Source organism: Leopardus geoffroyi, chromosome C1 (genome assembly GCF_018350155.1).
Source record: "Leopardus geoffroyi isolate Oge1 chromosome C1, O.geoffroyi_Oge1_pat1.0, whole genome shotgun sequence".
In the NCBI taxonomy this organism is placed as follows: Eukaryota; Metazoa; Chordata; class Mammalia; order Carnivora; family Felidae; genus Leopardus; species Leopardus geoffroyi.
In genome coordinates this window covers 131,699,747-131,713,567 of record NC_059328.1, presented here as the reverse complement: position 1 = coordinate 131,713,567, position 13,821 = coordinate 131,699,747, and the positions used below count along the sequence as shown (strand labels likewise).

Sequence of the window (13,821 nt, the reverse complement as noted above, 5' to 3'; positions counted from 1 at the left end):
TGTTTTCATTTTTATGATACTTTTCTTCTTGGCATTAAATGAAGTTTACAGTGGTGCTAGAATTTCTGTCACATAGCTAAATAACTGATACCAAAACAAAGCCACAACTGAGTTAAAGTAAATCTTTTACATAAATAGGAAAATTGAAGCCTCCATGTATTCATGTGATTCCAAATAGTCAGGTGTGTTTCTAACACACAGTCTATGAGCTGTCAACTAGAATAGATACTCTGTCAAGGATAATAAGTATATTCTTTAAACATGGAGCTAATTGTATATTTTTCTCTTATGTGGAAATCTAAGTAAATATTGATGAAGAAAGACTCGATCATAATTTTGAATAGCCTAAATAATACCTTTGCAATGTCAGTTGTTATGGGAATTTTTTCTCTGTACTGGACAACTGGTAATTAACTTTTGGAAAGTGATGTATCACAAACTCTGTGTGTGTGTATGTGTGTGTGTGTGTGTCACACTTGCCTCTAAGAAATAAAATGATGAAAACCCATGTTAAAATATGAGCTGAACTCTGATGCATCATAATGATTTGAGTAATTTTTACTTTATATTTGAAATATATACAAATTTCTGTCTTCAATTTAGGATTCAAACAAAACCTTTAGAAAGAGAAAGAGGCAACATCTTTTATAACTCTTGAAAGAAGGAGTTTAAAAGCAATGAGTAGGATATTTTTATCTTTAAAAGCTGATATTTGGTGTATAGTTATCTTTTTTTCTCAGAAATTCTTTAATGGATAATGAGCTATTTTTTCACTTTGCCATTGTCCTTTTGATAGAACAGAAACTATAACTTTCTGCTCTTTGATTTTCAATGAGGCTGAGATGGAGGGCAAGGAACATTCTCCCAGATCCGTTAAACCTATCAGATACCAATACTGTTAAATGTATACTTGACTCACTTTGTGTCCATATTTACACACCTATAGATTATAAAGGCATTCTGTGTTAAGTCTTGTAAACTTTAAATTGCTTCCTCTCCATGTTTGGTTCTACATTCACATATTTCCATTTTATATCCAGTGCATAGTTGACTCATTGCTTCTGTTCATCTTGAAAAGAAATGTGATTTTAAAATCTAGGCTCTTAAAAAACATCTTTAAATTAAACACCTGGGAAAGTAATAAGCTGTGTGGTGGATTTCCTGCATCCTTATCACCTACCTGCCATAAAATAAATATTCACAGAATAAATTAACCAGGACCACCAAATAATCATTTCAGGCATCCAACCGATGGATGGATGGATACTCTTTGATGGGTGTAACACAATAGAAATCCATCGTGGAGACTGTCAAAGTGATCAGTGATATTGCAACCTGATTTATGTGTCATGCTTATGTCCATATTTATTGTGACACCACTGATTGCTTCATAGCACTTAGTGCCAACATGGTCTTATAATCAGAATAGTGGCACGATCTGTTGTAATTCTGATTTGGGCCAAGGTTTGTATGAATCTATTACCCTACTTCTCATTCAAGAGACCCGATGATAATTTGGAATGACTGTGCACTTTTGTCTGCCCCCCCCAACAATTTTCAGTGTCCAATCTAGTAGTATTTATTTAGATAAAAATATAACACAGCAAATAAGAAATTTCTGTATTTTTCCTATTTTAACTGAGCTTGGGTTTTTTTGTTTGTTTGTTTGTTTTTGTTTTTGTTTTCCATGTAGCAATAACCATGGTGTTTATTCTTATCTCAGACAGATAATGTGCTGTAAATTAGAATTGCTTCCATAAGAAAACCTACCTCCTTACCCTATTGCCAAATTATGTATTGTTCCTATAACATTTCTATTTTTACAATGAACTGCCCATGATCTTGTGTGTGTGTGTGTGTGTGTGTGTGTGTGTGTGTGTGTTAGAATAAAAACATTGACTTTACAGTACATAATCGAAGAGAAAAGGCGACTACTGGATAATCTTATACTTTCTTACAAAATCTGGAATCTGAAACTCTTAACAGTGTTTTTGGACCAGATTTTCCAGTTTACAACAGATAGCTGAAGCATTTGCTTCCAGAATATTTGATCATGTGGTTTGTAATTCACACTGATGTCACCAAACACTAGTTAAATGAAAAGGGAATAAGATACAAATGCTGATGTCTCCCTGCAGTGTAAGTGATAGACATTAGAGCATATTTTTTTACACATATCTCTAACTATATTACAATTTTATATTAAGCAAGTGGGTTGAAAATTTAAAAATTACCAAAAGAAAAAAAATTGTTATCATTTTGTTAAAAAAAAAATCTTTGCCTACAGGAAGTCTGTCTTTCTGAAAACTTACTTTTAGCCAGGCACATTCCATTACTTCTCTATGATGAATATTCTTATCTGCAGAGAGTTTATGTCAGCTTTTGACAATAATGATGCCACTAACAATGAGGTTTCTTTTTTCTTTTGTTGCTGCAGCTGCACTAATGGAAAGATTGCCTCTAGCTGTCAGTTATGTGATGGCTACTGTTACAATGGTGGCACATGCCAGCTGGACCCTGAGACAAATGTACCTGTGTGTCTGTGAGTATTATATAATTTTGTGGGCTTGTTATAGTATGACTTTGTATGTACATGGAATCCTTCCTCTATTGTTCTCCTCTCTTGGAGTAATCCATTTTAAATGAATGTTTCACGGACATCTCTGATCAAGTATTGTCCCTCATTGGCTCATGTGCTACAGAATCTCCTCCTTCATCAATTTGCTAGTGATTTCATAAGGAAGAGCTCATTCAGTTCTTAGCATCATACCCATTGAAGACATTCATAGATCTTTGAACTTGGAAATGCCAGGTAAAATTATTCTAATTTCATTGACCTTATTTAGATATGTGAAACCCAGACATAATCATATTTATGTATACTTGGTATTTACAGCTATCCTTTTAAAAAGAAACTGTGGCATTTTTTCAAATGTATAATGGTGTTATTTGATGTTTATATCAGGTGTAGAGTGTTGTATTATGTAAACCTATTAAGCCCCTGTCTCCTTTGGAGTACATTAACTTGAATCTGGGTTTCTAAACATTTAGAAAGTATTGGGAGATTCTCTGCTCATGAGAAAAATCTAGAATTTAATATTTTCCCTCTTAAATACCTGACAGTCCAGAATGGACAACTTGAAATAAAACCATTTCACTTATGTGGTTTCTATTTTGAGTTTTCTTTGATCACTGCTTGACTAGAAGGATAATGCCCACATATGATCCATATCCACGATCTGTCCCCACCTTGTCAGAGTAGCATGTGATGAGTGTGAATGAAAGAGAAATGGACTTACTTGACAAAGTTTGATTCATGTTACTATCTCTGTATGAAATGAACTTGAAACATATTTAGAAAAAAAGTCAGCCGCTTTATTTAGCTGTATTTTACTGAAATTCTGCAGATGCTCTGTGGGGTTTAAAAGTCAGCGCTGTGACCAGAAAGAGAACCCTTGTGATCACTACTGTCAGAATGAGGGGATTTGCACTTTAACTGCGTTTAATGAGCCGAGATGCAAGTAGGTTTAACCTTCCACTTACCACTGCGCTTCGTGTGACATCATTTCAGGCCACAGTTCATTGGTTTAAATCATGAACATCCACATGCATTTCACAGTGTATACTTAATCTCGGGGCTCATCTGTGTCACACACACACTTAACCTTTGCTTCGCTCACCAACAAGTGTATGCACCACAGTCAGCTAGAGTGTCTAGAAATATAATGGAGGGAATGAGAAAGCTCATGGAACTGTCTAATGAAAACACATTTGCTAGAATAGTGGCTTTTAATTAGAGAAGTGCAGAAGCAGGTGTTCTTAGACTCTATTGCTATAGTCTATACTATATTTGGAATGGTGGCTTTTGTTTAGTAACTGACTTTTAATTTCAAGTACTGATGAACCAATACATTATTTTGTTTCCCAAAATTTTACTGAGAACAATTACACTTACAGAAGAAATAGGTATGTGGTAAAAATTTTGTTTCCTCATAGTTTAAATCTTTTTTTTTTTTCCTGACTCAATTTGTCAATAAAAAAATAAACTCATTTCCTCCGAGAAATTTCAGAGACCACCTTTGGGGTCAATGTTCATCACAATGGAAGTTATTTTTGCATTTTTCACTTGAGCTTTAAAGATAGATCATATCCGCGATCGCCTTTAATACTCAATGTCATAAACAGAGGCTATGATTGGTATCTAATAGCTCCATGGTGGTGTCAAAGTGTACTTAGAAATGGTCTTTAAGCACAAGTGTATTGACACTCAGTTATTTCATTATCAGAACTCTATAGTCGTGTTCACAAAGATCTATTTTGTTATTCAAGAAAATGTTATTCTTTAGATTATAGTCCAAAAATATGGGAAATGACTAAAGTAATCACATAGGGAAAAATGCTATTCTTTCTTTTTTCCTGAAGATATTTGAATATGTTAAACTAATATCCCTATGTAAACTACATCCAAAAATATCTCTTTAAATTTTAGTCTACAAAATGTGTATAGACGGATCTGTTGAGGCATTGATGCACTTCTCAGCTCATACTCAGGTTTGTACCTTGTGCACGTGAAGACAAGAGGAGACTCTTTTTCAGTTCTGCCTCTACCTGGATCCATCCTAAATTTCTTCAGTCATTCAGCAAATATTAATAGACCCCGAAAGTATGCTAAATCCTAGACAAGTGAAGATGAATGAAATTTAGCCCCCATCATTAAGGAGCTCATTAATTATTGGGGTTAAAATATCATAAACAGCTAATTAACCTTTAATAATGTAGGTGTGGCCACAGGAAAAAGAGAGGGCAATGGAATCTTAGCAGGGCAAGTGATTTGTTCACAATGAGAAATGAAAGCTTTACAGAAAAAGGCAATCTTTTGTGGTTCTTGTAGTTCATGAAATTCAGTAAGGTTGGGAATAGCATTCTGAAAAGAAAGAATAACATAAGTAAAGACATGGTTGTGAGACTTAATGGCCTATTTGGGGAGCTGTGAGTGGTTGAACATAGCTAGAATGAAGGGTGACTGTAGTTGGGAAGGAGAGGGGATTGAGGACACAAAACTGGAAAGATGAGTTGGGATCCTATTTATGTCAAAGTTAGGGGATTACATAGGATCCCAAAAGGAATGAGTAGCCAAAGAGATTTGAGGCAGAGGCTTGAGCTGAAGGAATTGGCTTTTGAAGGTGATGCTCATTGGCATGTGGGGGAGAGCGCTGGAGATCAGCTGCAGAAACCCCATAGAAGATTTGGAAATCCTTGAGGAGAAAAGTGATGAGAGTTTCAACCTGGACAGTGCAACTGGAAGGAAGAAGAGCAAGGTCAGGAGATTCATGGATATTTCAGAATTAATAAGTCCAGAGTGAGCCTTGACCAAGCATTGATCTAGGTACTCATGTTACTTCATTTCTAGGATACCGGTAATGCCTGTTCTGGGGCCGAGTCTTCATTTGTCTTGTCTCTCTTGCACTATGTCCAGGAAAAGTACAAATAACATTTCAGACTCACCCTCCTTCCTCCCTATAAATGGTCCTAGAACATGCCTTCCCTGAGAATGCTCCGGTGTCCCTAGAATCGATATCGCTCATGGGCACAGCAGCTCACAATAATGTTCTGTTCCATTTTTTACTCTTACCAAGTTTCATCAGAGGCACCTGACCTATTAAGGTCTATAAGACTTATTCACCTATAAGACTATTTCATAAACTCAGCAAGGAAAAAAATACATTAATGGAAATGTTTAGAACAAAAATATTTTACTTTTGTGTATATTTGTCTACATTTGGTTTTATGGAAATTCTGTCTGTGCTTTGGTTTTTTACTATCTAAGATTTATTCTGATGGTAGCAGTAATGCTTACTGAATCTCTCAAAAAAACTTAAGGTATAAAAGAAGCAAAATATAGGTAATGATATTCTGCTATCATCCATTCATTAATTCTTCACCAAATGTTTATTGATAACCTGTGATGAATGAGACCCTGTGTAAATTTGGAAGGCTAATTAATAACAGCTAACCAACTTAGCAAATATTTTCTGCCAAGCACTGTGTTAAGCGCTTTATATATTTTGTGTGAAGCTAGAATATTATGCTATTGTTATTATTGTGATTATCATCATTATCATCATCATGTAATTACTATCCCCATTTCACAGATGGTAACACTGATGTTACATGCTAGGAACCAGTGGATACCTGAAACTCAAACCATACTTTGATTCTAAAATTCATACCTTGGTTATAACTCTTATGCTGTACTGCTTTCTCTATGTTGTAGTAACTCCAACATGGTTTTTACCTTTGAAGAGCTTAAACTTTATTTTGGTAGATGAATGGGTTTACAAAACTTAAAATCCTATTTGACAATTGTAATAACTAAATAGATGATGAAGATTAAGGAGGGTACTTGTGATGAGCACTGAGTGTTTATGTGACGAATTACTAACTTCTACTGAAGCGAATATTATACTACATGTTAACTAACTGGAATGTCAATAAAATTTTGAAACAAAAAAGAAAAAAAAAGAAATATGACTAAAGTGTTGTGGGAAAACATTTCAATAGAGATCATTTCATGATTACTTTATAGATGAAGTGATATTTTCACAGTATTATGGGGAAAAAATGTGTAATAGTTTTACAGATAGGAAATGGCTGAAAAGCTTCCTTAAAGAGGAAAAGTTCTGAAAGTAAGGTAATGTTTGTTGAGAACAGAGCACATCCTACACAGCAAATTGGGAAGAGAGAAGACTAGAGAGATATGTTGGGGCCAATTGGTGAGGTACATTTTATGCCATGACACAAGAGTGGGTTTACAAAATGAAGAATAGAGGATTAAGGATGGATTCTAGGAAATACCACTGTTTGATACTGTGTTATAGAGGAATCAACAAAAGTAAATGAGAAGAAATGGAAATTGGAGGGAACTCGTCAAAGAGTAGAATCCTCCAAGTCAAAGGAGTAGAGAGTGTCAAAGAATATCAACTCAAAAAAAGGAAGGAAGGAAGGAAGGAAGGAAGGAAGGAAGGAAGGAAGGAAGAATATATGTCAACTCCAGAAAGTTTAAGGAGGATGAGAATTATAAATGGCTATTGGATTTTGCCATTGGATGGGCATTAAGGGAGGTGTTTTGAAATCTCTATATGACAGGAGAATATTAAGCCCTCTGGATATCTTTCTAGTAGTCGATTCTTCTTATAAGGGGAGCTTTTTGGAAACACAGATTTCAGCCTCAGATTTCAATTGGAAGCGGTCATGTACCTTTAATGAAAAGCTAGTATGTACTATTTCATCTAAAAGCCTTACAGGAAACAAAAATTGCTTTAAGAGATAAGATATAGTGCTTGCTTTAGTTTTGTTGGTAGTACATTTTTCTTTTTTTCGTAGAGTGGAAAACTATTTGAACGTGCAGAATTTACACACATTTGGAAAGTCTATATGAAGTATTCAGATCTATGAAGGTGACAGGTTTTTTTTTTTTCCACATAGAAATTTTATTACTGTATCCTTCAATTTAAGGAATAGATTTGTTTTTTGAAAGCCTTCACTTTTGTCTCTTGATGGCCATTTTCACTTATTACTATGTGTGGAGGAAAAAGAAAACTCCACAGAAAAGCCTACACAAAAATAAAATCTAGGATTTTTTATGTATATTTGGAGAGAGTATTGATATTTTTTAAAGTAAGTATATCGCATAATGTTAAAAACCAAATTTAAAAAAATCTAATGTGTGCTATTTTGACAATACTATATAAATTTTGTTGTGAGGATTAGAAATTACCAATAATGCAAAAAAGTATTCAATTCAGTATCAAGTTAACTGTGTCCTTCTACCTCTAAGATATCTTGCTAGGGTCAGACTTTTATTTGTATTGGATTTAACTTTCTTTAAACCATAGACTTAATTCCACAGCATTATCTTCCAGCAGTATTTACAGTACATTTCATCCTCCAATAAAATCATGTTTATAGCTACTCTACTTCTCCTACCGCTACTCCTATACTTATATAGATGCAAGCACACATACAGCCTTGCCCCATAACCACAGGACCATTCCTCTCTTAGGTGTCTTCACTCAGTTCATTGAACTGAAATGCTTCACCTTTTTTTCTGCTTACCTCTTATTATCCCACTAGTCTCAACTCAGATATCATCTGTTTGTGCATATGGTAGTGAATAATAAATCTTAATTGATTCGGCTTAACTGAATTTCTCAAAAGGGAAGAATCAAAATTTAGTGAGGAAAAAAGTATTTTATAACATGTAGTATATTTTTATATGTATTAAATATTGTATATGTTTATATATAATTATGTCATTAGTTGGAAGCAGAACCAAAAGGTGTATGTGTCAAAGAGTAGAAAAGTCATATACATATATTTTATATATATTTTGAAATATTTCTATGTATTCTATAGAGAGAGAAGAGAAAGAAAAGAGGGAGAGAGAACCAGGAAATTCACTGGTGTAATATAATTCAGTCGAAATCCAAAGGCCTGAGAAACAAGGTAGCTGATGATATAAGTCCCAGTCTGAGTCCAACATATCTCTCTAGTCTTCTCTCTTCCCAATTTGCCATGTAGGATGTGTTCTGTTCTCAACAAACATCACCTTACTTTCAGGCCTTTTCCTCTTTCAAGGAAGGTTTTTAGCTGTTTCCTATCTGAAACCAGGTGTTGATGTCTGAGGGCAGGAAAAAATGGATGTCTCAGCTCAAGCAGGGATAGCGTATTTGCCTTTCCTGTGCCATTTTGTTCTATTCAGACACTCAGCAGATTGTATGATGCCCACCCTCATGGTTAAGGGATATCTTACTCAATTTACCAATTAAAATGCTAATCTCTTCCTGGGACACCTTCACAGACACACCCAGAAATAATGTTTTACCAGCTGAGCATCTCTTAGCCCAGTCAAGTTGTCACATAAAATTGTAAATTTTGCTCTTTGTTACTGTTATGAGCTGGACTGTGTCCCTTCCAAATTCAGGTGTTGAAGCTCTAAGCCTCAGTACCTCACAATGAGACTGTATTTGGAGAAAGGGGCTTTAAAGATGTGATTAAATTAAAACAGGGTCCTTGGGGTGGCCCTAATCCAGTATGACTTGTGTCCCTGTAGGAAGAGATTAGGACATAGAGATACATGCACAGAGAGATGGATTCTGTATGGCTGGTGTCTTTATAAGCAGAGGATATTAGGATACAGGCACACAGAGGAGGAAATCATGTGAAGACAGGAAGAAAATGGTCTCTACAAGCTAAGGAGAGAGGCGTTAGAAGAAACCAAACATGCCAACACCTTGATCTCAGACTTCTAGCTTTCAGAGCTAGGCTCCACAGCAGACCCATCCCACTGAAGACTAGGAAGTTATTGAAATGTACTAAAAAACTTCTCCTGGGTATAAATAACCAGTGTTTAAGGACTCAAGAAAAATATAAGACAATGAAGAAGTCAGGAATTACTCCCTTTAGAACTCTTCTTCCTGGGGTGCCTGGGTGGCTTAGGCAGTGAAGTTTCCAACTTCATGATCTCACAGTTCATAGGTTCGAGCCCCGTGTCAGGCTCTGTGCTGACAGCTGAGAGCCTAGAGACTGCTTTGGATTCTGTCTCTCTCTCACTTTCTCTCTCTCTCTCTGCCCCTCCCCCACTCATGCTCTGTCTCTGTCTCTCAAAGATAAATATTAAAAATTATAAAATAATAAAAAAAACTCTTCTGTTGTCTGGATTTTGAATGCATATTCAAATCCTTACTCTGCTCACATGTGTCTTCTGTATTGATGGTACCAGAGAGATCCATTTGTTGGCTGATACCATCACTATCAAAGTGAGACAGACAGTAAGGAAGTTCTGTTGATTCTACAAGATACAGTAAGTGGAAAGAAAATGGGTTTTAGAGTCATGCTTACCTGGATTCATATAGTCCTTCCTCCAGTTACTTTTGGTGTGGCCTAGTGGCCAGTCTAAACCATAGATTTTTTTCTTCTTTAGGAAGATAAATCTAGCATGTATATATAAAACCATCATAGGAAAGATATATTTTCTGAGCACACTTATTCTGAAAATGTGTGTTTAGAGCCACTAGACCTTTGTTTCTGCTTGGGTGTGACCATGACTACAGATCCAGACTTACTGTTAGCTATTATTTTTAAATCTTGGTGATCTAACACTGTGTACATGGTTTTATTTTAGGTAACTTGCTTAAGTATTCTTGGATATCCCAAACTCTAGTTCCTGTCTTTGGCAGGTGGCTCTTGGCTGAAATCTCAACATTGTAGTTAGAATAGCAAAGATTTGAAAATTCTATATTTGTTTTTTGTACACATTACATTTTTTATCCAATTTTTCTTCATACTATGATTTTTTCTGAGAAATCATTCAAGGTTTTCTGTACTCCAAAAGATATCTTGTCAACTTTGTCCATTTGGACAGACTTCGGTAGAAAATGATGTAAAGAATACCTTCTCAGAGTAGAATAAAAGAACTCCTTAACGTCAATATTAAATACATTTTCATTGTGTTATTTTTATTAGACCATAAATTTTAATTTTAGAAATAAAAGTTAGCAATACTTTTTTAGAATGTCCATATTTCTAGTAACAACCACTATTGTATTTTATTTCTGTTCATTCAGTTTCTTGATGCAAATATATACTTGAAAATGATTATATACTAAAATAAGATCACATGATAGACACTCTTTTATATTTATTTATTTTGCAATACATTCAACACATCATTCCATATCAATGTATATAATTAGATGCTTTTATTCTTAGTGGTTGCCCAGCGTTCCACTGTGTTGTTCCCTACTTTAATCAACCATATATCATTCAATTAGATGTGTGATTTAGTTTTTTTGCTTTATCCTTTTGTTAACTATTTTTTCCAAGGATTAAAAAAAACATGCTTTCTCATTAGTTTTCTCTGATTAACACACAGAAGTGGAAATACTGGGTCCAAAAGTACAGACTTTATGAATGAAACTAGGTATGATTTTGAGCAAGTGACATTATGTCTTTGTGTCACATTGTTCTTGTTTGTAAAGTGATATGTTTGGAATAATTGTTCACTTATACTAGGTCTATAAGGTACAATATATTTAAATCTGGTCCTATTTGAATTTTTGTTTACAAACTGGTTTAAAATTGGATCAGTCACAACCACAGATACAAATTGTCCCTAAATCTCTAAAATATCTATGAAGATATTGAGAAGACAAAATTATACATTAGCAGCAAAATTAAGAATAGAAAATCTATTAATACTATGCAGCAACTGAGGAGCTGATCATAAAATTTTTGGTTCACAATTAAATATTTGTGTTCAGTTTTTCTCTATGGTTTTACAGTTTATTTTCTGATACTTTAAAATAATATACCAGGATATAACTAAGTAGATGAGTAGCCTAGTAATGCCTAAGTGCAAAAGAGATAATAGTTCTTTCCACATATTTCTTATTATAACCCCTAGTCTAGTATATCCAAAGTCTATAAGAACCAGAATCTCAGGTGTCTGTCCCTTGATTGGCTCATATTTTTCCCTTTTAGACAATAAAAATACTGCTAATCTTCATATCCATTTATCAACAAATATTTACTGAGTACTTCCTATATACCAACAATATCCTAGGCACCAAAGGATTTTTCAGTGAACAAAACACACAAAAAAAAATGGTTACCTATTATTGGTTGAATTTGGGTAATGTTTACTTTTTAAAGATATTTTTCTATGTAATTCATATTCTTTTTCAAAAACAAAAGAAAAAATCCAGTTTTTAAGTTATTTGTATCATCTGAAAAGGGAGAACAGAAAAGATCTAACTGATAGTGCATTGCTTCTGAAATCATATCAATTCAGGCACTGTTTTGAAATGGCAATATGGCAAAACTCCAAGACATTTCTTATAATATATGTTATTGCTTCTTGCCCATAGCAAGAACGGTTCTCCATTTGGTCAAAAACAAGATAGCAATGTTAGTTTTTATGTTTTACTTCTTCATTTCAAACAAAAGCTACAAATAACATACTGTGAGCATTTTCCCCTAATCCATTACTTTTTTCTTCTTTTTTTTTCTTTTTGGTTTAGTTAGATTTATATGGGCATCTGTTTTTCATCTTTCTTAGGAAAAATGGTTTTCCACGAAATTATCTCCTTTCCTTGATCACTCATGTGAGTGTGTGTGTGTGTGTGTGTGTGTGTGTGTGTTTACATTTTTCATGCTCCTCTATGATTTTCCATATCTTATGGCTAGAATTGACCTCTCATCTGTGTGTGGCCTTTGGACATGGAACATATTTCTATGAAATTGGCCTGGGAATGCTGCCTGTTGTACACTCCATGGCCTCTTTAAATTTATGTGCCTGTTTCTCTCTGGCAGATTGTAAATTCCTTCAAGTAAGAAGTTGTATCTGATTTATCTGTTTTGCTCCAATAGCTAACACATGTTCTGCATGTAGTATGTTCTTAACTAATGCTGCTAAAAAATAATGTCTTGGTGCCTATATTGTATTGTGAGCTCTGACAGCCTGTGATATGATCATCTTTCTATCATCATTGTAATACCACATCTTACTTTGTTATTAAATTTTCAAAAACTGCAAGAGTTAGAAAAAGATAGAAGAGTGATTTTATCATGATTTTTTATTCTCTTTTTCGTCTTTATGATACCATCTAAAGCTGCCCCAGGGTGTTTCCTGAGTGCTCTGGAACCCAGGTTAAATAGCTTTCTATAGAGAACTGAACAGGCTTAATTCACCACCTTAACTTATTAGAAGAACACAATTTTATTCATTTTTGTTCTCTCTCCTCTTTGCCCTTTGTTTGCTCACTGATTTTGCTCTGGGAATCTCTATCAAAAATGGAGAGAGAAGAGGAAAGTAAGATATAGCCCCTGCCCTCGAGGGCCCCTGAGTCTATTTGAGGACAGAGATGATGCAAGAAGGAATATGGCAGGGGCTCTGGAGATTTGAGTGGTGTAAATAAATGATGCTTATAAAGGAGTATTGGACAGTAATAGTAGACAGTGAAATAATTGTGAGGACCATAGAATGCTTAGCTGGAAATTTGAAAGTCATCAGTAGGGGAACACTGATAACATTTGAAATAGGAAGTATCACAGTCATAGGAATGTTTTAGAAAGGTCTTGTTGACATGGTGCTCCTCAGGAACAAGCAGCCATGAGTTTGAAAAATAAAAGATTTTTAAAATGAATCCCAACTTGCAATGTAAAGGAAAAAGGTACTTTTCCATTAAAAAATGGTCTTTTTTAATTTTATTTTTTATTTGAGAGAGAGAGAAAGCAGGGGAGAGGGGGAGGGGGAAAAGGGGGGGGAGAGAGAGAGAGAGAGAATGAATATGAACCAGGCTTCACTCTCAGCGTGGAGCCCAATGCAGGGCTTGATCCCATGACCCTGGGATCATGACCTAAGCCACAATTAAGTGTCATAAACTCAACCCACTGAGCCACCAAGCCACCCCTAAAAAATGTCTTTTAAAAGTTGTTTGTGGTAAATAAGGCATACAAGGGCCAAGTATAGAGGACATTGTACCTCGGGATTGCAGTTTGTTTTGCTTATTTATAGTTTTTTCTACTCTGGCTCCTTTGTCATCTTACTATGGAAATGCTAATAGCATGTACTTCCTAAGACTTCCTAAGAAATATAATATATATAAAGAACACAGAGTATTGTTCTTCAATGTAGTAAACATTAAAAAAAAAAAAAACTTAAAAGTAAAATCTTAAAGCTGCTGCAATACACCAGACATAAATGATCACAATCAGAAATAATCTGGGCTTCTAGGATTCTGAAGATGAAAAATAAAGTGC

The 13,821-nt window shown here is 34.7% G+C and overlaps 1 protein-coding gene across 3 annotated transcripts in view; it reads left to right on the top strand.

Annotated features, from left to right (window-relative positions):
- LRP1B (LDL receptor related protein 1B) overlaps nucleotides 1-13,821 on the top strand; it is a 1,910,230-nt gene that overhangs the window by 1,869,285 nt on the left and 27,124 nt on the right. For 2 of the 3 annotated variants that reach the window (XM_045479681.1, XM_045479680.1), the window contains exons 86-87: nucleotides 2,438-2,542; nucleotides 3,408-3,521. In XM_045479681.1, coding sequence (XP_045335637.1) covers nucleotides 2,438-2,542; nucleotides 3,408-3,521 — 219 coding nt within the window. The remainder of the gene's footprint in view (nucleotides 1-2,437; nucleotides 2,543-3,407; nucleotides 3,522-13,821) is intronic. The other variant, XM_045479683.1, reaches the window with a different exon arrangement.